This window comes from Nomascus leucogenys, chromosome 24, assembly GCF_006542625.1.
Source record: "Nomascus leucogenys isolate Asia chromosome 24, Asia_NLE_v1, whole genome shotgun sequence".
NCBI classification, from domain to species: Eukaryota; Metazoa; Chordata; class Mammalia; order Primates; family Hylobatidae; genus Nomascus; species Nomascus leucogenys.
This window is the reverse complement of record NC_044404.1, coordinates 18,910,581-18,934,845: the sequence shown is the minus strand read 5'-3', so window position 1 is coordinate 18,934,845 and position 24,265 is coordinate 18,910,581. Positions and strand designations below refer to the sequence as shown.

The following is a 24,265-nucleotide window of genomic DNA, read 5'->3' as shown; positions in this document are numbered from 1 at the left end:
TCATTTGATAGACGTAGTCATAGGATCAGAGAGGGTCATCAGGGTTGTCAGGGTCCCTAAGGAGTGCAGGGCTTGGGAGGCTCTCTGTGAAGCTCCCAGGATGCTCCCCAGCTCCAAGAAGTCCCCTGAGCGTGCTCGTGTTTGGGAAGCTCCAGAAGAGTGGTGGCCTGTCTCCTAGGAGCAGAAGCACTGCCTCCCCCATCTTTAGGATCTGGGTGTAGGGTCCTTTAGAGCCTCACTTGGGCATAGGACTCCCATTGTTCCAGCCCCCCTCTTGTACCCCAGACTAGCCAAACCGGTTCTGGGGAAGGGGGGTGGGGAGCAGGCACGTTGAGACAGCCACCTGCCTCTCTCTGCAAGGTTCCCTCCTCCTTCACCTCCCCCTCCCTGCCCCACACAACACCAAGGAGCTTGCCTTGCTGGGCTCTGGGGCCATGCTGACATGCTGACATCGCCCCCTGAGGACTTGGCTGCAACCTCAGAGCCCCCAGGGTGTCCCGGAGCCCTGGACCGTGCTGGCAGCTGGACGGAGCTCCCTGGCTGAGGTAGGGCCCCACCTGGGTGCCAGCAGTCCCATTCTCTTCCCGCCAGTTTTCCCCGCTGAGTGAGCCCTTTGTGCTGCCCGCCTGGTCTCTGATCCTGGCCCTGACCCACTATGGCCTTCTGGGGCTCTGTGAACCACTTGGCCTGGATCCCCTTTCCAGCCATGACTTCCCACCTGGCTTTATTCCTTAAAGGGCAGAGAGGCCCCGGCAGGATACCCGCTCTCCTAGGCAGCAAGGCAAGGGGCACCCGGGAGGGGGCAGGGAAAAGCTAGGTACAAGAGGCCAGAAACGCTTTTTCTGATCATGGTAGTGTCCAGGGAATCTCTGGCAGCCTTGCTAAGTGGGCCCATCGTCTTCTGTAATTAGCAGCGCCCACCAAGGGTACTTTCCTCGACCCCTGCCCATCCTTCTTGGCCCAGAGATATTTATGATGAGACATGTTTCTTAGAGAGGGCATTGGGTGATGGTGCGGTCCCTTAGGAGCCACTTTACAGATGGGAATACTGAGGCCAAGGGATGGGCTATGAATTGCCTAAGGCTACACAGCTGGTCAATGTCAACACTGGGCCTTGAAGCTTGGGCGGGGGTTATTCTCTTTGGGCTCCAGAGTGGCCCTTGCCTAGTAGACACTAGAGTCTCTATCCTGTGATCGTGCCTTGGGAAGGTAATGTCCCTGCTGTCTGGGGCCAGTTCTCTTTCTGAGGTCTTTGTTTGTTTTTTCTAACAGAGATGAGCTACACACAATATGAACACAGCTTGTCCCTCTTGGCTCCCCAGCATTGAGGTTGGGTGGGCCAAACCCCTGGAGGGCCACAGGGCTGGCATCCCAGCTAGATGGGTCATTCTTATTACCCCTTGGCTTGAGCGTAGGTGGAGGCTGACACACTCCTGACTTCCCCGCTAGGGACCTGCCTCCAGCTTCATCTCCCCAGGAAGCCTTCTATGTCCCCTCTCCCCACACTCACCTAGCCTTCTCCTCTGTGACCTTAACTGGGGATGCTCCTGCTGCAAAGCCTCCATGTTTTGCCTACTTATCCCTCTGAACCATGGGAGACAGGGTCCCTCCCTGCCCTCCAGGGGCTTCCAGAACCCAAGTGCTAGAATCTCCTAGCATACAAGGGGGCAGGGGGCATGTGTACATGCCTGCACATGTGTGCCCCCAGAAGGAAGCGGGACTTCTGTGTCGAGGACTCCTGACTCCTGCAGAGAAAGAGACCTGTCTGTGGGCAGGGGCCTCCTTCCACACACTCCTGCAATATAATGTGTGTCTCAGCCTCGCTCCTTCATCTTCCCCATCGGTGTGAAGGCCTGAGCTGCCTTCTGTGTAGAGAAAGACTGATGATAATAAAAATACTATCCTATTTGCCAGATGAGGAGACTGAGGCTTAGGGAGACTTGCTCAGATGGGCACTCCTCAGGCTAGCGGGACAGAGGCTGATGGTACAAGCCAGAGTGGCCACCGTAGAGAGGGCCCCTTTGGAGCAGCCAGTCCCCTTCTTCCCACCCTCCCAGGCAGCGGGGTGAAGGGAGCAGGGGGAAGCAGTTGAGAAGCTGTGCAGAGAGACTGGGGCCTGCCATAGACCCAGCCATCTCTCACTGGGTCCTCTTCTGCCTCCCTGTCTCCAATAGTGACTGACACTGTCACTGTTCAGGCCAAGGCTTTCCCTCTAAGGGCACTAGGTATTTCAGCCATGGAGCAGTTACCTATTACCTCCTCCAGGAAGTCTTCCTGGAATACCCAGGTTGAGTTGAGCCCAGCACCCTCCTCTGATGGTTCCTCTGGCTTGGCTCTTGCCAATCTGGATTGTTACTGTTTTCATTTTTGGCTCTCCCACTAGACTGGCAGCCCACGGGCATGAAATGTTTGTCCATCTGTCTCCCTGGATTTTCTGGGCATCATCTGTGTCTCTGAGGATCTGGATGGCCTGAAATTGTCAGTGTCTCTGTCTCCATCTCTGGGTCCCTGGATGTCTCAGCATCTGTGGTTTTTCTGTTTTTGAATGTCTTGGGGTCTTGGTTTCTGAGTTACTGGCTAAGTGGTCTTTGTTTCTCTAGGTCTCTCTCAGTCTTCATTTCCTGGCTCTCCTGGTCCTGCTAGGCTGGGCACTGCCCCTTTGGCCTGACGGGGCCTCTGGGGGGTCCTGGCTGCCCGGCCTGCCCACAGCGAGGCCAGGCTAGGGTAGGCCCCCGCCCAGCCCGCTGCCTGCTCCCTCCCTCCCTCCGTGCTTGCCTCACCACAGGGTTTGATGAATCAAACTCTTTGTCTGGGTGGGATCTCCCCCAGCCAGCTGGGCAGAGAGAGGGCTTCCCCTGCTGGAACAGCCAAACAGTATCAGCAGTGGGCCTGGGCCCAGAGAGGTGAGGGGCTGCCGGAGGGAGGCTGGCAGAGGGCCACAGGGCAAGAGCCGCAGGGGCTTGGGCCTCTCAGATCATCAGGCCTGCCCCGATCGGAGGGCTGGCTCCCTGGGGATAACTTCCTGCCCAGAAAGGACCCATCCAGCCTGGCCCACCCGGGGGCTGGAAGCTGGAGTGGGCAACAGCCCCTCTTTCGCTCCAAGCCAGGGGGCTAGGCCACCTCCCTGAACTTCGGGAGGGCCCCTGCCTGATCTGGGTAGTGGCCCGCCTGCCAGTCCATGACCCTCCCAACCAACTTGGCATGGGTGTGGGCACCACTCAGCGCTGAAGGCCACAACTCTGGGCAAGGGTCGGGGGATGGGGGGAGAAACATCAAAGCAAGGACCTGTGGGCTGGTGTGTGTCTGCATCCTGGGGTGTGCATGCGAAGGGAACAGGAGGGTGAGAAATCTTGGGTGCCTATGTAAATATCGGACAGGTCAGCGTGTTTGTGAGGAGTTGTCTGTGAATGTACGTGGTTGTGTAAAAATGTGTGTGTCTGTGACTGTGTGAGCCTGAGTTTGAAATGTCTGTATCTGTGAAAGTGTACATGTCATTCTATACTTGGGAGAAAATGTAGTGTGGATGTATATGTTGGGACATGGATTTGTGTGACAATGTATGTATTTGCATGTCTGGTGACATGTCAGTGTGTTTTAGAGAAGTACAAGGTGGTTAAAATCATCGATTTCAAAGCTAGAATGGCCAGGTTAGAATCCTGGCTCCACCATTTACCAAATAACCTCTCTGTGCCTCACTTTCCTCACCTACAAAATGCGGATAATAAGAGCATCAACTCACAGGGTTCTTGTGAGGATTAAATGAGATAATATGTGTAAAGTATCATTCAGGCAATGCCAAGCAACTATCAGCTATTTCTATATAATCAGACATGTGAGTGTGTTTGTGGAGATGTGTGCACACAAGTTTACACAGGGGTTTGTCCAGGCCTCCAGGGGTGGTGGCTTACTGGCCAGCCCCACTGTCCTCTGTCTAAGTCTGATCTCTTCTGCAGGGCCAGGTGGGTGGCAGAGCAAAAGAGGAATGGACTGTGGGCCACCTGCTACCCTCCAGCTCCACCTGACTGGGCCACCTGGCACTGCCCGCTGCCCTGTAGCAGTGTGCCAGCAGGAGAGTCTGTCCTTTGCAGAGCTGCCCGCCCTGAAGCCCCCGAGCCCAGTGTGTCTGGACCTTTTCCCTGTTGCCCCAGAGGAGCTTCGGGCTCCTGGCAGCCGCTGGTCCCTGGGGACCCCTGCCCCTCTCCAAGGGTTGCTATGGCCATCATCCCCAGGAGGCTCAGATACAGAGATCACCGGCGGGGGGATGCAGCCCAGCAGGGCTGGCAACTGGCCACACTGTCCTGGTGCCCAGACCCCGGCTCTGGAGGGACCCTGGAGTCCCCAACATACACAGCCACAGTGCTGGGCCAGCCACGGCTCGGAAAAGAAGTCGGCCTGTGAGTCACCCTAGAGGAGGCGGGTGTAGGTGCCACAGCAGGGGGGATAGGGGAGGGGCTGGGCAGCTAGCTCCTTAACCTTTATGTCCCAAGTTTCCCCCAAAAGTCAGGACAAGTGGTAGATTAGTGATAAGGAAACTAGCGGGGCTCAGGGAAGGGATGTGACTTGTCCAAGGTAATGCAGTGAGTGAGTCACCATTCTGGGCAGCCTGATTCCTCTGCCTACTGCAGCCAGGCCCTGTGCTCTCCTTACCCCTCTCGTGGACCCCAGGGCTCTGGGGACTAGATGCTAGCAGAAACACAGGCCCTTCCCTTGGGCATGGCGCCTGAACCTCCCCAGGTGCTCAGGGCCAGGGGCAGCAGCAGGGAGGAGGTCGGGGGAGACGCCAGCCCGTGCTCTCACTCCTTGCCCCCCAACCCTAGGGCGCAAGATGCGGGTGTACCAGCGTGAAGAGGTCCCCGGCTGCCCCGAGGCCCACGCTGTCTTCCTAGAGCCTGGCCAGGTAGTGCAAGAGCAGGCCCTGAGCACAGAGGAGCCCAGGGTGGAGCTGTCTGGGTCCACCCGAGTGAGCCTCGAGGGTCCTGAGCGGAGGCGCTTCTCGGCCTCAGAGCTGATGACCCGGCTGCACTCTTCTCTGCGCCTGGGGCGGAATTCAGCAGCCCGGGCACCCATCTCTGGATCAGGCACCGGAGTAGCCCGGGAAGGTACCAGCTCCTCCCATGGGCCCTGAGGGCAGCCAGATGCCGGGTGGGGGTGGGGGATGCCCACTCACCGGCCGCCTGAGGCTGTCAGGGTGTCCGGGCCGGGGCCCGGGCCCCAGGCCCCAGGCCCACTCTTTGGACCCCTCACCCTCAGTTCTCGCCTTTCCAGGGAAAGCATCTGGAATGGAGGCTCGAAGTGTAGAGACGAGCGGGGATCGGCTGTCGCGGCCAGCCCCTGGTGACTCACGAGAGGGACATGGCGACTGGTCCGAGCCCAGGTACCACCTCCCGTTTGGGCTTGGTCCGAGACAGGGTGCAGGCGAACAAGAGCCTTGACGCTCTCTCTTTCCTAGGCTAGACACACAGGAAGAGCCGCCTTTGGGGTCCAGGAGCACCAACGAGCGGCGCCAGTCTCGATTCCTCCTTAACTGTACGTAGGAGGGGGGTCCTTGGGAGGAGGTAACGGAAGAAGCGGATATCTGTGTCCAGATATCCGAACCGCGGCAAAGGTTAAGTGACGCGGGCTCTTGAGGGAACCAGGGAAAAGCCGGGCAGGGGCTGGCGGGCGCCCCATGGTCTCGCCCGCCCGTCTTTCCCCCAGCCGTCCTCTATCAGAAATACAGCGACGTGGCCAGCGCCCGCGAACTGCGGCGGCAGCAGCGCGAGAAGGAGGGCCGGGGGGACGAGGCCGAGGGCGCAGAGGATGGGCCGGGACCGCCGCGCGCCAACCTCTTCCCCCAGCAGCTCCTTCCGCGCGCAGCGCTCGGCGCGAGGCTCCACCTTCTCGCTGTGGCAGGATATCCCCGACGTACGCGGCAGCGGCGTCCTGGCCACGCTGAGCCTGCGGGAGTGCAAGCTGCAGGAGGTGTGCGCGCGCGGGGACCCGGCGGGGCGAGGGCGGGGGCGGGCCGAGGAGTACGCGGTCCGGGGACTTAGCGGGAACTGGGCCATAGAGGGAGGGGGACACGCAAAGGGGGTTGCTGGCGCGACTGTCCGCGCGGAAGGTTGGCTCTAGGACCTGACTACAGGAGGCCGTCTGGAAGCGAGGACAGCAAGCAGCTGAGCGGGAGGCGAGGGGAGCCAGGCTTGGGTGCGGGTAGGGGGCGAACCCAGCGAGACGAAGCCTAGGATAGGACAGGGCCGGATGAGGGGCAGAGCCATTGGGAGTGGAAACGCCTGGTGGACGCGGAACAAGGCGGGGCCAGGATCAGGGGCGGGACCTGGGATGGGCGGGGCTCTGGGAAGAACGCGTCGGGGCGGGGCTTAGGGGAGGGGCGGGATCGAGGACAAGCAGGGCTTGCACAATTGCCCGCGGCGGGAGGTGGGTCGCCGGGCCCTCCCGGCGCCAGATTAGGAGTGGGGCTAAAGAAGGGGCGAGGACGCGACGTGTGGCGTCCTGGGGTCCGGGGATGCGAGGCCAGGGCCTCCGAGGTGAACTGGCCCGGCCCTTTCGACCCCGTGTGCGCCCTCCCTCAGGCCAAGTTTGAGCTGATCACGTCCGAGGCCTCCTACATCCACAGCCTGTCGGTGGCTGTGGGCCACTTCTTAGGCTCTGACGAGCTGAGCGAGTGTCTGCGGGCGCAGGACAAGCAGTGGCTGTTTTCCAAACTGCCCGAGGTCAAGAGCACCAGCGAGAGGTGAAGAAGTGGTCTGGCTTGGCCTGGGGTGGGGACCGAGCCTGTGGTTGGCCAGTTCCCAGATCTGGGGTCTCCATCCTGGCTCTGACTCCTCAGGTTCCTGCAGGACCTGGAGCAGCGGCTGGAGGCAGATGTGCTGCGCTTCAGCGTGTGCGACGTGGTGTTGGACCACTGCCCGGCCTTCCGCCGAGTCTACCTGCCCTATGTCACCAACCAGGCCTACCAGGAGCGCACCTACCAGCGCCTGCTGTAGGGCTGGGGGCTCTGAAAGGGGCGGGGGCGTGGAGGGAGTCTCAGGCAGGTGTAGTCACTGAGGGCTGGGTGATGCAAGGAGTCTCAGGCAGGTGTAGTCACTGAGGGCTGGGTGATGCACGGAGTCTCAGGCAGGTGTAGTCACTGAGGGCTGGGTGATGCAAGGAGTCTCAGGCAGGTGTAGTCACTGAGGGCTGGGTGATGCAAGGAGTCTCAGGCAGGTGTAGTCACTGAGGGCTGGGTGATGCAAGGAGTCTCAGGCAGGTGTAGTCACTGAGGGCTGGGTGATGCAAGGTGAGGGGAGGGGTCCCTGAAAGGGTCTCTGTGACCAGGATAAGGTGAGATGCAACCCCAAGGGGCAGTAAGGATGTGCTGAGAAGCTCCCTGAGGACCCTGTGGATGGCCAGGGTTGTGGATCCCAGGAATTCAGGCCTACCTGTGATTCCAGAGCTCTCCCCATTTTCCAGCCTGGAGAACCCCAGGTTCCCTGGCATCCTGGCTCGCCTGGAGGAGTCTCCCGTGTGCCAGCATCTGCCCCTTACCTCCTTCCTCATCCTGCCCTTCCAGAGGATCACCCGCCTCAAGATGTTGGTGGAGGTACCTCGAGGGGACAGGCCACAGTGAGGGCTGGGCGAGGGAGATACACCTGTGGGCGGCCAGGTCTCAGGGGAGTATGAGGCCTGCCTCATTGTGCTGATCCCACCTTCCAGAACATCCTGAAGCGGACAGCACAGGGCTCTGACGACGAAGACGTGGCCACCAAGGGCTTCAATGCGCTCAAGGAGGTGAGCTGGGCAGGGCAGGGTCTGCTTGGCTCCTGAGGCCCCCCTGGACCCCCAGCATGTATCTAAAACAGCCCCCAGCTGTCAGAGTCTCCGGTCCCCAGGCAAGAGTCTGAGGCTGGGCTCTGGGAGCCAGAGTTGAGGGGCTGCAGGTGACCTCCCCACGGCTCCCCCAGCTGGTGCAGGAGTGCAATGCTAGCGTACAGTCCATGAAGAGGACAGAGGAACTCATCCACCTGAGCAAGAAGATCCACTCTGAGGGCAAGGTGTGTGTCTGCAGCCAGCGGGATGGGGACCCCAAGGGGCAGCTCTTGTTTCTTCCTTGCCCTGGGGGCTTCAGGCCAGTTCATCGCTGCCCACACCCTCCCATCTACCATCCTGTGCTCTCTGCCTGGTGCCCCTGGGCCTGACCCATCCTTCTCCATCCCTCTAGATTTTCCCGCTGATCTCTCAAGCCCGCTGGCTGGTTCGGCATGGGGAGTTGGTAGAGCTGGCACCACTGCCTGCAGCACCCCCTGCCAAGCTGAAGCTGTCCAGCAAGGCAGTCTACCTCCACCTCTTCAATGACTGCTTGCTGCTGTCTCGGCGGAAGGAGTGAGTCGGGGCAGTCGGGGGTGGGCAGGTAAACTGGAGCCAGGCTCTTTTCCTCCCCACCACTGGGCTTATGATCAGCCCATCCCTGGGCCTGGGAGCCCCTGCCTGTGCCAGGGTAGGCTGCCAGGGCACTCCTGAAGCAAAGGCAGAGATGTGAGACAAGTCCATGTTCCAGAAGGGAGAATCAAGGGCTAGACTGTATGCCGAGGACTTGGAGACGCTGTGAGCTTCAGCCAGTAAGAGCAGAGACTAAGAGCATAGCCCTGGAGTCCCAACTCTGCCCTGAGTCACAGCTATGCCAGAAGCCAACGTTTACTCAGTACCTACTCTGCAAGGCATGCTACCTGTATTATTCCCTTTAATCCTCCAAATATCTCCCTGGGAAATAGGCTTCTCTGTTACTGTCAGATCGTGGAGCTAGTAGGTGGGGGAGCCGGGAGGATGCCAGCTCTGTCTGATGGCAGCACCATGCCTGGCTCACAGTGAACTCTTGCTCAGTATTAGCTGTGATTATTATGAGGAGTGAGGTAGAAGACTACCTGGATAAGGTGAATGGGATAAAGGATGGACATGTGGGCTGGGCACGGTGGCTCACACCTGTAATCCCAGCACTTTGGGAGGCTGGATTACTTGAGTAGGAGGATCACTTGAGTCCAGGAGTTCAGGAGTTCAAGGAGTTCAAGACTAGCCTGGGCAACATAGTGAGCCCCCATCTCTTAAAAAAAAAAGGATGGACATGTTATGCTATAAGAAGAGTTCATTCCTGATTTGTTTGTTCATTTAGTAAACAGTCACTGGATCTCTGTTCTATAGCAGGTCAGTGCTAGGGACATAAATATGAATGAGACTTGTTTTCTGCTCACAGGAGATCTCAGACCAGTGAAAATACATCCTGATAACCATATCATTATGGTTTTGATGGAAGGGTGTACTGCGGTAGTTCCTGGTGTGGAGTGAGATCAGTAAAGCTTCATAGAGGACAGGACATTTGAGCTGGGTTTTGAAGAATGAGTAGGAGTTTTCCAGGTAGAGAGGTAGTTTGAGTGCAGGAGTACAGCAGAGTCATAGTAGTGTAGAAGAGCGGAATGTGTGTTTGGGAATGATGAAGCCTAATGTGGCTGGATTTGTAAAGGAGAAAGGCAGTGGAGGGAAGTTGGGATGTTGAAGGTCATGGTAGAGAGGCTGGACATTTTCTGAGGCAGCAGGGAGCGTGGAGAGTTAAGCAGAGGGATGATATTTTGCTCCTGGCCAATTTGGAGGATGAACTGGAAGGGGAGAGGCCAGAGGGTCTTGCAGTTGCTCAGGAGAGGGTAGATACTCCAGAAGTGGCAGGGTACTTCAGGATAAGTGGATTCAAGGGACAATAAGGAGGAAAGACAGGACATAGCTACCAGGTGGGTGTAGGGGGGATGGAAAGGGAAGAGGTGGGCATGACGTCAGAGTTTCCTCTTGGGCAAACTGGTGGGATCTTTCACTGGAATGGAGAACAGTAAACGGGATCTGGCTTGGAGTGGGAGAATCTGAGTTTTTTTTGATGCTGAGTTTTGTTGAATGAGTTGACATCCATGGAACACCCTCCACCCATCCTGCCTACGGGTACTTACTGAGCCCAAATTGTGGGTCAGGCAGTATCAGACACTGAGATACAGTGGCAAAGAGATGAGGCTCAGCCTTCATGGGTCTTATGTACTGGGAGAGAGTTAGACACTCCTCAGGGGAGCTTGTCCAGTTGGCTGTTCAGAACAGACGCTTGGGAGAGAGGTTCAGAGAGAGGTCGTGAATCACTTGAACCTGGGAGGCGGAGGTTGCGGTGAGCCGAGATCATGCCACTGCACTCCAGCCTGGGAGACAGAGCGAAACTCTGTCTTAAAACAAAAAACCAAAAAACAAACAAAAAAACAAAAAAAAAAAGAGAGAGAGAGAAAGGTCGAAAGCATGCTTGGGGCTCAGGGACTGGTCTCCATCACCTCCAGCCTCCACCAGCAAGCCAGTGGGGAAGGAGCTCTTGGTTCCTTGTGGGGACTAGCCGCGCTCTATCCAGAAGCAGGACCCTGTGAGAACGCTGGCGGGGCAGGCAACCCCTTCTCCCCGCTTCCAGTCAGAACCCACCTGATCCCAAGGGTGGGTGCCTGGAGCCAGGGCCCAGGCCAGGCTGACCTCCCCTCCCCCGGTCCTCCAGGCTAGGGAAGTTTGCTGTTTTCGTCTATGCCAAGATGGCTGAGCTGCAGGTGCGGGACCTGAGCCTGAAGCTGCAGGCATCCCTGGCCAGTGTTCCTCCTCCAGCTCCTCCACGGGCAGCACATGAAGCACCAGTTCCTGCTGAGGGCCGGACAGAGTGAGTGGGCCTGGGTATGGGGAGAGAGGAGGCTCCCCCTCCCCATGATGGGCACCCCTGGGACATCCTGGCCTTGTTCCTCCCCAAGTGCTCAACTCTTCCCTGACTTGGGCAGGACAGAGGGGCAGAGGGAAGGGCTGGAGGCCAGAGCAGGGGTGCCTGCCCCACAGGTGATGTCAGGGGGCTGCCACCTCCTCCTCAGCCTCTGGGCATCTCTTGGATGTAAACCTCCACACCCTGCTATCTCTGGCTTCAGGACTGTGGCATTAGGAAGGATGGGGGTAGGGCTGGCATCCAGGGGGTTCTGGGCCTGTTATGCTCAGAGCTGGGTGGGGCACAGGCTTGGGAACAGGGTTGGGGGGTGGGCCCTGGGGTGGGGTAGACACGACCTGGGTCCTAGGCCTGGACATCATGTCCGGCTCCCCCAGCCTTGGTTTCAGCACCCTGCCCTGGGCAACTGCGCTTTGCATGTTGTGACAACTCAGCTTCCCCCTTCCCTAGAAGTGAGAAGCAGCGATGGATCTCAGCCTTGTGCCCCTCCAGCCCCCAGGAGGACAAGGAGGTCATCAGTGAGGGGGAAGGTAGTAGCTCATCCCTGCTGCTTACATCCCTGGGCCGGACCCTCGCCCGCTCTCCTCCCCTCCCATCCTGGGTGCTGTGTTGCTGGCAGGGCTATGGGGAGAGAGATCAACTTCTGGGGCAGTCAGGGGTAGCTCTGAGGAACCTCGAAGGCTGGGCAGAACTTACATAGCACAGGTGGACTCTGTGTCCACAGGCGCATCCTGGAGATCACAAAGCCTTCGTAGCCTCCCATGTCACCCCTGTTTTACAAGTTAGAAGAGAGGTTCAGAGATAAATGGACTTGTGTAAGTTCACCCAGCCAGTAAGTAGCAGAGCCGAGACCAGAGCCCGGGTCTGTCTCTATCTTTGTGTCAGTTGCAAACAAGACAAGAAGCAGAGCCAGGGTATGAGGGGTGGTGGGGGTAGTGGTGGCAGGTGAGGGATCTGCTCAGTTGGAATAAAGGTTTCTCCTGTGGGTGTGAAGTGAGGCTGGTAAGCCAGGGCGCAACCTAATCATAGAGAGCCTTCCTATAGTGGCCCTAGGGAGCTATTGAAGGTTTGTTTGGGGTGTTTTTGAGACAGGGTCTTGCTCTATTGCCCAGGCTGGAATGCAGTGGCATGATCATGGATCACTGTAGTCTCAACCTCCTGGGCTCAAGTGATCCTCCTGCCTTAGCCTTTTGAGTAGTTGGGACCACAGGTATGCACTACCACACCTGGATACCACACCTTTATTTTTATTTTTTGTAGAGATAGGGTCTTACTATGTTGCCCAGGCTGGCCTCAAACTCCTGGACTCAAGCAATCTTTTCCCTTCAGCCTCCCAAAGTGCTGGGATTATAGGCATGAGCCATCGTGCCTGGCTTATTGGAGGCCTTTATCTATTTATTTTTTTGGAGACACAGTTTTACTCTGTACCCCAGGCTGGAGTGCAGTGGTGCAATCTCGGCTCATTGCAACCTCCACCTCCCGGGTTCAAGCAATTCTTATGCCTTAGCCTCCCGAGTAGCTGGAATTACAGGCACTTGCCACCACGCCCGGCTTTTTTTTTTTGAGACAGAGTCTCACCCTGTCGTCCAGGCTGGAGTGCAATGGCACAATCTCAGCTCACTGCAACCTCCACCTCCCAGGTTCAAACAATTCTCCTGCCTCAGCTTCCCAAATAGCTGGGATTATAGGCGCCTGCCACCACGCCCAGCTAATTTTTGTATTTTTAGTAGAGGCAGGGTTTAGCCATGTTGACCATGGCTGGTCTCGAACTCCTGGCCTCAAGTGATTCACCTGCCTCAGCCTCCCAAAGTGCTGGGATTACAGGTGTGAGCCACTGCACCCAGCCTTAATGGAGGCTTTTGAACAGAGGAGTTAGGGCTGAGCTTTAGGTAGTAAAGGGAAAGAAAGGGCACTCGTGCCCACTGAGCACCTGCCATAGGCCAGGCCCAGGGCTAGGGGCTTCACCACTCATGGAATGTGACTTGTGGGGCGGGGGCAGCATCTCTCTGGAAGGGAGGGCAAGGAGGATTCTACGGTTCCTGGGAGGACACGAAGAGCCAAGAGTCCCGACGGGCCGGCGCCGGGGTAAAGGCCCTGAGGCGGGGTCCCCATCCCTGGAAGGGCGGCGTCCACACTCCTGAGGCACAGGGCGCCCAGGGGTCGGACGCGCAAAGCCCGCCGGCTCCTGCAGCTTCTGGGAGCCGAAGAGTGTCAGCTGGGAGGATCCTGCACACGGCGCTTAATTCTGGTACTGGATACCCAGGGGAGGATGCGGGATCCCGAAGCCCGGGTGGGGGTCCCCATGGTCTTCGTGTTGGGGGTAGGCGCGGAACGCTAAGCCTGGGCCTATTGGGAGCCATAGTCTGCTTGATGGCTGGTGCTTATTGGGCTTTTCTCAGTCGAATTTCGAAATGCAGTTGAATTTCTTACTTTGGAAACGAAATGGCTGATCTAAGATTTTCGTGATTATATTTTGCCTTTTTTGGTGCATATGCAGTTTCTGTAGTGCAGTGGTTATCATGTTTGCCTCACCCGTCAAAGGTCCCTGGTTTGAGACCGATTGGAAACATGGTGTTTTGTTTTTTTTGTCCCTAAATTTAGTGATTTTAATCGAGGTTGGGAAACAAACAGAAAAGTAGTTGAACCTGTGGCTACATTTTAGACCTCCTCAATCTAGACAGATTGTTGACCAGGCTACAATTTCCACTGGTCTGCCAGCAAGAGGCCTGCTTAATATTAGCTTTGGTTCCAGAAATTCCTTAAGGTTCTCTTCATTCTCTTTTTTCGCCTGGATTTTCACAGGCTGACACTGAAAGTGGATGACAGCACATTTCCTAAAAGTCCCGCTAGGCTTCGCTTTACTCTGATAAGTTGCAAATCTGGCTGATTTGCGAGACAACAAAAACAAAATATTCTTTTAAAAGGTTCTAAATCTGCATCTGGAAGTCGTAGAGTCAATATTCTGAAATCACAAGAATTATGTATATACATCTGCATGCATACCCCTTCCCCAAATAATCCTCAGAAAACGGGTTAAGTTTTAGCATCTGTGACTCAGATGCATATGAGGCCTTTGTAAATTTAGAAGTTGAGAGTAGAAAGTACAGGTTTGTATTTTAGAAGGAGATTTGGGAATAAATGTAGCTCTGGTTGATATAGATCATATGTTAAGGTTTGTTGGCCAGAGCTGGTGTGTGTCTTGGGTGTTGGGCAAACAATAGAAAACAGCCAAAGCTCTGCGAGGTCAATGTGAAGGGTGATTTCCTTGTTGGGCTCAAGTTTATGACTCAGCCTGGACCTAGCTTGGCTTCTCAGCTAGAGAAGAAGCATGACTCCCTGTCACAGCTCCTGTCTTTGAAAGAGTCATAATGACTCCCAGACCCAACACGTGGGGAAAACTCTGGATTTGTCTCTTCAGTTGAATGTCTCAGGGAAAATTGAGGAAAGAAATCTCTCTACTATTTGAACTTCATCAAAAGACTAATATGTTAATATTTTGACCATCAATATTTCTTTAAACTAGTCTACTCCTTGCATAGCTAACACATCAAAGCATATTAACTTAGGAAATGGGATTCTCCCAAACAATGAAACACTGATGGCAAGCGTTCTTAATCTTTTCATATCACATTTCCTTCAAATGCTTTATACATCTTCAAGCAGACAAATAATAGTATTATAATGATTACGAGACCGATCATTACTCTTTTGCCAAAAAAACCAGCGACAAAAGACTAACTTAGTGGACCAACCATTGTTTCTTCATTATCTCTGCCTTGATTCTGTCCTTTTATTTCCTCTTTCTTCTACTTCTGCTTTGCTTCTTATTTCCTCCCTGGATTTGAACTTTACTTACCTAAACTACCAGTTAGGTTACCTTCTCAGGTAGCAGTTTGAGGCAGCAGTTTGAGGTTGACAATGGAAGATTTAGGATTAGAAAAAAGAAACATGAATGAATTTCTGATGTTTTATTATACGGGTTTGTAATGAGGTAGAAAGACCTTTTTCAGAGTTAAGAGTTTGATCCGCCAAATGAGCTATTTTGATATATATAACGTTGTCTAGTATAAGTTTCGTATAAAAACATTTGGTTTGGATGTCTTTGTTAGCTTTTAGTCGACACTTGAAAAAGGCACTTGGAAGTTTCTAAGTCTTTCTGGGTACTCTTTTCCGTTATCCTCCAGGCAGTTGCTAGCGAGAGGCATTGGTGGTTCAGTGGTAGAATTCTTGCCTCCCAAGCGGGAAACCCGGGTTCAGTTCCCAGCCAATACAGGAGGTTCTTTTTTACTTCACTATGGCTCTTTAGTCTTTTATGCTGCAAAATTATACTGCATAACCTAATAGTGCATTTAGGGGCTTGGCCACCACAAGGTAAAGTGACGACAACACTCACCAAAGTAGCGGCAAGAGACATTCAGGAGACTAACCCAGGACCCATGCATTTGTTGGACTCAAACAGCTTGGCAAAGTGGCAAGCATGAAGTGTTTCTGGTGAGTCACTGCAGTTTTGATATTGGTACCTGTTACTTTCATCTATTCACGGGGCGGATCCCTGCAAACCCGAAGAATCATCAGGTTCCTGATTCACATGCTGGACCTTGGGCTTACCGCTGAGCCACTATGGAGAGGATCAAGAAATGACACTCTTTGAAGGAGAGAAGCTGCGGGCAGGACAGTCACCTCAGAGGTCCAAGAGGCTTCAGCGGCCCAAAGAAAGGGAAGGTGTGTGGGGAAGAATCTGCGTGGAGGTGAGGGGAGCGGCGGAGGCTGGTCCTTGTGCAGAGGTGGCCAGTGGACCCTCAAGGCTGTACCCCAGACACCATGAACCGAATTTGCTAACATTGTCAGCCACCGCGGCCTCCTCGTGTTTTGTGGGCCCATCGGTGTTCCGCGAGGGATTCCGTGTGTCTGGCAATGTGTTTCAACAGGTGTTGGCCTGAAATTTGGCCGGGCACGGTGGCTGACGCCTGTAATCCCAGCACTTTGTGAGGCCGAGGCGGATGGATCGCTTGAGGTCAAGAGTTCAAGACCAGCATGGCTAACATGGAGAAATCCCGTCTGTACTAAAAATACAAAAATTAGCCAAATGTGGTGGCATGCACCTGCTATTCCAGCTACTTGGGAGGCTGAGGCAGGAGAATCGCTTGAACCCAGGAGGTGGAGGTTGCAGTGAGCCAAGATCGCGCTACTGCACTCCAGCCTGGGCGACAGAGTGAGACTCCGTCAAAAAAAAAAAAAAAAAAAAAGGGAGCGAAAGAAGGCAGAGATGTCAACGGGACAAAGAGACCTCCCGGGAGGCTTGTTGTAGAGGCGGTGGCCAGATCCTGAGAGATGAGATTGTTTTTAAATTATGTAGCGGAATGGGGAAAGAAACGCATGAAAGAGAGAAAAGCACAAAAATCTGCAGACGTCAAATAATAAAGCGGATAAAATAGTGTGAGTGTTTTTACATTTAAAAAATATAAGAAGTGCAATGGTTGTCAGCAGGCTTTGTGGTCGTGTAGTGGTTAATACTTGTAGTTGTGCTCGCCGCAACCTTGGTTCTAATCTGAGTCACAGAAGTGTTTTCTATCCTGCGATTGTGGCTAATAGACCTGTGGTCTGGGGAAATTATTTCCTAACTAGTGTTTTATTTCTGCTTCTATTGAGTTTTAGCCTAAGTCTCAACCGTTGAGTGCAAAATTAGCATTATTGCATAGTGGCAAGGACATGGTGTCACACAGGAGCTATTGAATCCTGGGTCATCAAGAATTTCAGGAGCATGCATGGTGGCTCACGCCTGTAATCCTAGCACTTTGGGAGGATCATTTGAGGTCAGGAATTGGAGACCAGCCTTGCCAACATGGTGAAACCCCATCTCTACTAATGGATGTCTTAGGAGTTGGTTATTCTCTCTTTTTTTTTTTTTTTTTGAGACGGAGTTTTGCTCTTGTTGCCCAGGCTGGAGTGCAATGGCGTGATCTCCGCTCACCACAACCTCCGCCTCCTGGGTTCAAGGGATTCTCCTGTCTCAGCCTCCCAAGTAGCTGTGATTACAGGCAAGCGCCACCATGCCAGACTAATTTTGTATTTTTTAGTAGAGACAGGATTTCTCCATGTTGGTCAGGCTGGTCTTGAACTCCTGACCTCGGGTGATCCACCCACCTCGGCTTCCTAAAGTGCTAAAGGGATTACAGGCATGAGCTACTGCACCCGGCCGGTTATTCTCTCTTTACAGATAGCTATAGACATCATTTTAGGATGTTTTGCAGTCTGGCATTTGTGCTATTGTTCGTTCTCTGTGAAGGTTGTTCATAGTTGCTATAGCCTGTGTTTAGTTTTGTGATTTCATCAATCCCATGTTTCTGTGTGAGTAATGCATTCTAAACATCCTACCCCACTTTAGAAACTGACTTGGGGAAAGCTTGGTCATTTAAGCCAACAATAAATTTGGGTGAATGTCCCTAAGTGTTTACTGTTTTTATCCAGTCAAGGATTTGCTTTTCCTTGAACATTTGGTTTAAATTCTGGGGCAGAAATGCAAAGGAGAAGTTCTATTCAAAGGCAGTAGTCGAAATCTATTATTTTAGTTAGCCTACTTGGCATTTACTACATCGGTCACTTCTCCAGGCTGCCCTAAATTAGGTTGATGGAGTGAGACATGCCAAACATCCACCTTTAGGACCATAGCATAGTTAAAATTAAATGTAGTTGGAATAGCTAGCATTGCAGCTGTCTAGTTCCCTACAGAAAACCCAAGGAGTGAAGGGACAGGATTTTGCTTAGGCAAAAATCTAAGACTCATGCCCTCCTGGTACATGGGGTTTTAAGACTGAATGTGTAATAGGAGCACTGCCTTTGCCATATCAAATGAGTGACAGGTTAACTAGAAAATGTGACATCATATTTCCTCTTAGCTCAAATAATTGTTTTTCCAAAGCTTTAGCAGCTTAATTAAATCTGTTGGACTGGGGGAGGAGAGAGCTGTTCTCTAGTGGTTAACATGGTATTCTTTAAGAAGAAAAAACAAAGCCAAAGAAAACTCATTATCTGGCATGTTTGCCTTAAAGATGGTAGTGGGTAGAATCTGGAGTTTTCATCTCTTTTCAAAGCTGCATATCTCTTATATTTAGTGTTGGCCTCTAAGTCTAATATTACAGTTGGAATTCTTGCTGTATTATTTGTTAAGCAAGTGTTATGTGCATTTAACTGCTTTCTTCATCCATGGTGACATTCCCACCATGGGGGTCTTGACAAAGCAGAGTAAAAATATGCTGTTTACATTGTTTACTTATAAGTAAGGAGCCTGAAATAACCTGTAGTTTCTAATGCAGGCCCTGATTTACTGGCGTTGTTGTCAGTTTCAATTATGAAACTGAAGTTTGGTGCCTCCTCTTTATCATGTTTTTTCCCTCGTAGCAGTTGTGTTTAATGTCATTAAAAAGAAATAAAAGTTATTTGTCAGTGACATATGTACTGTGGCGGTCTGTCGTAGGCTTCGATGGAGGGTTATTTGCCTTCTTCCTTTGCGTAGGTAGGTTAGTGGGGTGGGGAGGGGGGCGGCAGTTAGTAGAATGTGGTACTGGGAAGGCGAGGGTGCTTGCTCCCTGTTCTTTTGAAGGTAAATTACAGTGTTGAGAAAGGTGTTCTAGCAGTTAAGAAATGTTGAAATGGTTGGGATTTGCAGCTACATATGGTGCGTGTCAGGAGCCTGACATAGGGAGAGCCTGAAACATCATTATGCCTCAGTTTTTGCAGAGGCGGAAGATGGCTCAGCCGTGATCAGGCAGGCATTGCCTTTTATTCTTTCCCATGGCTGTGTGGTTGGCCTCCCCATCTCTGCTTCTCCAGAGCCAGCATTGATTATGGGAGAAGCCATGCTATCCCACAGCATTCTCTCTTTGAAGGGGATGTAAGAAACCAGAATCAGTGGTACAGAATTGATGGTTGTTCATAACCCAGTTTCTCCAGAAACTGCGGCTCCTAAACACTGGGTGAAGGTTGGATAAGTGTGGGTAGATGTGGGAGACACAGTGTTCCTTAGATCCCTTTCGTGAACCGAAGCTTCTTAGACTTACCCCCAGAAGCAAGGAAAAAAGGGAAGGCAATAGTAACTTGTCACCTATATTAGCCAGTGCTTTAAAAATCTGAGTTCATGCTGAGAAAACAAGTAGCAACATATTTAGCCATGCTATCTGGCCTGCTGTGCTATAAGTTTTGTCTGTAAATTCTAGACAAAATATAATATTGAGTCCATGCAAAAGACTCAATATAAGTTTGCTAAGTACTCAGCAACTTGACATTCTTGTCTCAATCTGAGGTACTCTTCTTAACCTATGCATATCTGTTTTGTTCCTATCAGGTGTAGATAGGATCTTTTGTCCATTTTACATTACAGAAAAGTGAAGAGGAAAGGGAGAAATGGACCTTCTCCAAGAGGAAGGGGGTCATTCTCTAATTAGCCTATTTTGAGCTTTTATAGGAAGAAAAAAACCAACCACCTAAAGCTAGAAAGTGGAGTTCCCTGCTTCTCTTAGTAATGTTCTGCTTTTCTAAGAGAAAACAATTATTCCTAAACTGATATTAGTGTATGCTTGCTTTGTATGCCAGAGAACCTGTCAGAAAAAAAAAAAATCCCACTTGTCACAGGAAGTATCAGCTGGTCAGTGGTGAAATTCGTAAATGAACAGCCTCCTGCCTTGTCCTTCCTCCCCACCTGTCCTCCCCCTGTGACAACTGGGACATGCCATAGACAGGAAATCTGGCTCTCCCCAGCACCCATTGAGAAGGGGGTGGAATATAATATTTTGGATAACCTTTACAGCAGTCTAAGTGATAGTCCTGAAATATATCACTAAGGAAATATTTGTTTTGAGCTAGTGTCTCACTCTGTTGCCCAGGCTGGAGTGCAATGGTGCAATCTCGGCTCACTGCAACCTCTACCTCCGGGGATCAGGTGATTCTCATGTCTCAGCCTCCTGAGTAGCGGGATTACAGGTGTGCGCCAACACGCCTGGTTAATTTTTGTATTTTTAGTAGAGACAGGGTTTCACCATGTTGGCCAGGCTGGTCTTGAACTCCTGGCCTCAAGTGATCTGCCCCACCTTGGCCTCCCAAAGTGTTGGGGTTATAGGCGTGAGCCACTGCACCTGGCTAGGAACTATTTGTATACAAAGTTTTCCTTCAACTTAACTTCAAGTCACATTTGAAGGTTTGGTAATATTTTGTACGGATGGAGCTTGATGGAGCTGGGCAAGGGAGGAGGGTGAGCAGGGTGTCCCATTTATAGAAGCAATTTGTTCTTGGAGGCTACTTAAATGCAAATTCCAGTAACCATCAACAGGTTTAAAGAGAGTCAGAAATAAATCTAAAGCTCATGTTAATGGGTTGGTGAGATTTTGCACATTTTCGTAAAGGGTTGAACCAAAACTCTTAAAAATGCATCCTTGAGAAGGCCCATTCTGAAAAACTAGGGGACAAGAGTAGGAGGAGAAAAGGACTGTTGCCTCACAGAAACACTCACCAGTCTGTCTTCCTTCCCTCAGACCCTGAGGTTTCCGTCATGCTCCTAGGAGGATGCACCTTGGCTCCTATTGTAGGAAGTAGATAGAGTCTGGGAATCTTCTAAATTCTCTGTCTTTGGCAGATAAGGACACCACGACCTAACCTCAGAGAATTAACTTGCCTGAGGTGTTAGGTGATTACAAGGTACGGTCTCCTGTCTCTCAGACCAACATTTCTCCCACAGGCCTGCTGTAGTCTGCAAGTGAGGTCTCTTGGTCTCAAAGACCTGCCTGTGCCTTTCCACAGTTGCGAGAAAGTGTCCGTGGATCTATGGGATGGTGGTGAAAGGATCACATCCCAAGTCTAGCTGTGTAGGGTTCGACTTTGCAACTACAGCGGATTCAGGGAAGGCTCAATTGTTATACAGTTGGGAGTTTAGGGAGGTAATTAAAGGGAACGGAGTTTTATCTAAGCCAAGAGTGTTACCTCCTTTTCCCTCATACCCTTTATGATGTACCACAGGCACAGATTAAGTTGAGGACAGGAAACCCCCATTAGCAGAGCTCCCTGAGCCCCACTGACTATCCTATACCTAGTGCTGACTTGGGGGCTTTTCCATCATTTGGCACTAGATGGGTACAGAGGGCCTAGGAAGTACCTCTCTGAGGTTTGGCTTAGAGTTGGTGTGAAACTCAGTTTCCTACTTTGCTGTGCAGCCTCTAAACCTTTCCCTCTGCTTTCAAAACCTTCTAGAACAGTCAACTCTAAGCCCTGCTCACTGGGCATTTTCTCTCCAAGCTTCTTCCTGGGTCTGGACAGGAATGTTCCAGGTGCCCTATTTACTGGTTTTTGCTCCTTGGCTAATGTCATCATTACTCTTTCAGCCTGCTGTTGGGATCATGATGATGTTCCTTTAACAGCCTAGAACAGCACGCTGTGAATACTGAGCTGCAGAAAGCAGTTTTTGCTGTTCCCCTTCACTTCCTTCCTTACCCTGGGGAAGAACAAGAATTGCATTCCTTTGGCCAGGAAAAGCACCCAGCCCCATCCAGAGGGGAAAACCGTTTGTTTTAAAAACTGAGTACCAGCCTGCGTACCTATCTAGTGAGGCAGCCCAAGCTTGGTTTGGGGGAGCCTCAGTAATAGGATGATGGAGCAGCTATTTTCTTCTCCTACATGTGCACCCCCATCTGTTTGAGATTTCCCTTCCAACTCCAGCTTGGCTGGCAGGCATGTCCCTAAGAAGCTGCAGGCCAAAATGGAGAGAAACTGACTCCCTCCTCCACACATCCTGACTTGCTGCCAATTGCCAGAAAACGAGGGCGACATTTGGGCATTTACCAGAAGACAAGGATGCGCCTTTTCATTTGTCTTTTTATTTTACATTTAAAAAGTGGTTATTGCTCTAAGTGGATCAGAGGTAAGAACCTCTCCCCTAAGGAGCCTTGGCCTTGCAGCCCCATTCAGCAGGGATGGAAGTCACAAGACAATGAGTGGAGCCCCATGCCCTCCCATGAGGAAGCCCTTAGTATTGCTGACATCTGCCCTTTATCCTGTCTCTCCTCCCCAGTGCTGCCACACTTGGGCAAAGCAGAGTGGTGGCAGACCCAGCCTTGAGAGCTCTTGTAGACCGGAAGGAAGGGGCGGTCATTGGGTGATGGCTTCTGGCTCCCTGGCTTGGGGACCAATGCTCTTATCATTCATTTCAACAAATATTTACTGAGTACCAGGCTTGTGCTAGGTGTGGTTCTCCCACACCCATCCTTGGCCACCAATGGAAGATGCAGAGGTCCACCTCTTCCCATGCAGGCATCTGGCAGCCGTAAGTCAGTCCTAGGGAAGAGTCTACCTTCCCTCATCAAGCACCATTTTTTTAAACCAGAAAGGGGCAGTGGAGAGAGAGACCTGTCACCTCACACCACTCAGGCTCTAAGGAAGGACATGAGGATCCTGGGTAACTTTCACGGAACCCTGGATGAGATGGCAAGATATGAAGACCCCAGAGGCCAGTGGTGATAGCCAGGGCTGCTCTTCCTGTCCGTGGTGAATGGCTCAGGCCTGCCTTCCAGCAGCTTCTACTCCAGAAGGGGTGTTTTAGTAGCCCCCAGAATGCCAGATGTGATGTGACTTTTCAGTTGTCCAAGCTAGCATTTCTGAAACTCCAAGAGATACTTCCTAAATAAATTGGACCAGTACCTTCCAAACTGATGATCTTACAGTCATAAGGGTCAAAGAAGATAGAGGATGCAGGCAACCAGCTCAGTCTTCGGGGGAATTTATCTGCGCTCTAGAATGCAGGCTTCTGATTTTTGTTTTCCAAAAGAGACAAACCAGGTGACATCTTACACGCTTGCAAAGGTGTGTATCACACCACAAACATGTCCTTGATGGCTGGATCCAGAAAAGGCTTGATGGCAGCCATGATCCTGCATGGCAGGCAGCCCCACAGCTTCTCTGATGTTCCTTGGTCTGAAAGACACAGCTTGAGTCAGTCCTCATGCTTGTCATCTCCCAGGGCTTTGTGCATTTTCTCAAAGAGGAAGCCAGTCCAGGAGAGGCGAGGAGGCAGAAGGCTGTGTCTCATGCAGCTTTGCCTTTTCCAGAATGGGGCCAGGCCTTTTAGTTTTGTGGCTTATTTTTATTTTTTTGCAGAATTTGGGTTTGTAGTTCAGCCTCCTTCATCTGACTAGGGCAAGGAGAAGAGAGAACTGTGCAGCTAGCTGCGCCTCCTCCCCACTGCTGCAGTCGTCCCACTCCCTGTGCCCGTGGGCCTGGGGACCAGCTGAGAAGAAAAATGGAATCCTTCTCCCTGCAGACAGGCAGTCACGCTTCAGTGATGTTCACTGAGGGCTTGTTTGGAAACTGGAAGGAAAAAAATGAGAGAAGCGGCTAGGCCTAATTGTGAATAGCCTTCTTGCAAGGCTGGAAACAGGACAGAAGAAGGAAGGGAGGAGCAGCAGGGCTGCTGCCTAAATAAGCCAAGCTCTTGTCCCTTGTGGAAAGAAAAGAGAAGCCCTGCCTGGATATCTTGTCTTTTTGCCTTTTCAAACCCGGCCTTCAGCCTCACTCAACTGAACGGCCAAGACTGGGTCCTGGGCCCATGGCCCCTGGCACCCAGTCTACCCCCAGCAGTCATCCCTCAGAGTGCAGCCTCCGCCACTGACATTGTTGAGATGCTTCTGGAGATGGGGGTTAATAAGAGGCTTCAGGAAAGTGCACCAGAGAGAGGACAATAAGCCAGAGGGTACAAGGAGATGGAGGGAAGAGATGTAGAGAGGGCCAGATGTTTGTTGGATGCTGATCATCGGAACCATGAGATCCTCTCACATTCTCTACTGTCTGTCTTCTTAGCTGCTGAGGGCAAGCACTGAAAAGGTTTTCATATCTGTTTTACAGAAGAGGAAATGAAGGTACAGCGGTAAAGCACCTGCCCAAGGTCACAAGGCACAGCAGGAGCAGGAATGGGCCAGACACTCCTATTGTCCTCCTATTGTCCCACGCCAGCAAAGAATTCTGCTCTCCCCACTCACTGCTTTTGGTTTTTTTTCTTCAAATCACCACTGGCCCCTGACACCCTGCAAAAGGAGAGGATCCAAAATCAACTTGCAGTGTCCCTGTGTCACACAGGCAGCAGCCAAGTCTGGCTCTGCCCAGCTGTCACCATGCCAGGCCCCGAGCTGACCCCCTCTGCAGTCCAGGGATTACCAGAGCATGAAGCACAGGGTGGCCCACCTAGACCCAGGTCTTGCCCTCACCTTGCTGCGGAGAGGCCCCCCGCCCTGGTGCTCTGGTGTGCTGGTTTCTGATGCACTCTTGGTTTTTTCCTTGTTGTTATTGGGTTCATTGTCCTTGATGGTGTCATACTGGCGGCAGAAGAGGGCGATGACCCCTGAGGGGGGACAAGTGGGCAGTCAGAGGCCAGGGCCTGGGTTCCTGCCTCCCCTGCTTCTTTCCCACTAGTGCTTGCCAATGGTCTCTCCAGATTGTGCCTCACCTGTACTACTGCAGCACCCTCCTCTGCCCTCTGGCTCCTGT

General features: G+C 52.4%; 1 protein-coding gene and 1 long non-coding RNA gene across 2 annotated transcripts; one reads left to right on the top strand and one right to left on the bottom strand.

Moving 5' to 3' along the window:
- Positions 1–350: 350 nt before the first annotated feature.
- On the top strand, positions 351–11,622 carry LOC100591847 (rho guanine nucleotide exchange factor 19). The gene is given in 16 exon segments (XM_030805418.1): positions 351–545; positions 3,954–4,394; positions 4,818–5,099; positions 5,266–5,374; positions 5,450–5,526; positions 5,698–5,828; positions 5,830–5,961; positions 6,573–6,733; positions 6,830–6,982; positions 7,453–7,582; positions 7,696–7,770; positions 7,944–8,033; positions 8,201–8,361; positions 10,541–10,618; positions 10,620–10,700; positions 11,198–11,622. Coding segments are annotated over 15 exon segments (2,322 nt in total). The 5' UTR covers positions 351–545; positions 3,954–3,982; the 3' UTR covers positions 11,448–11,622.
- Positions 11,623–21,587: 9,965 nt separating this feature from the next.
- LOC100593996 lies at positions 21,588–24,039 on the bottom strand. The gene is made up of 2 exons (XR_123047.2): positions 23,986–24,039; positions 21,588–23,092 (listed from the first exon to the last, which is right to left on the bottom strand). It is a non-coding gene; the product is annotated as an uncharacterized LOC100593996 (long non-coding RNA).
- Positions 24,040–24,265: the final 226 nt, after the last annotated feature.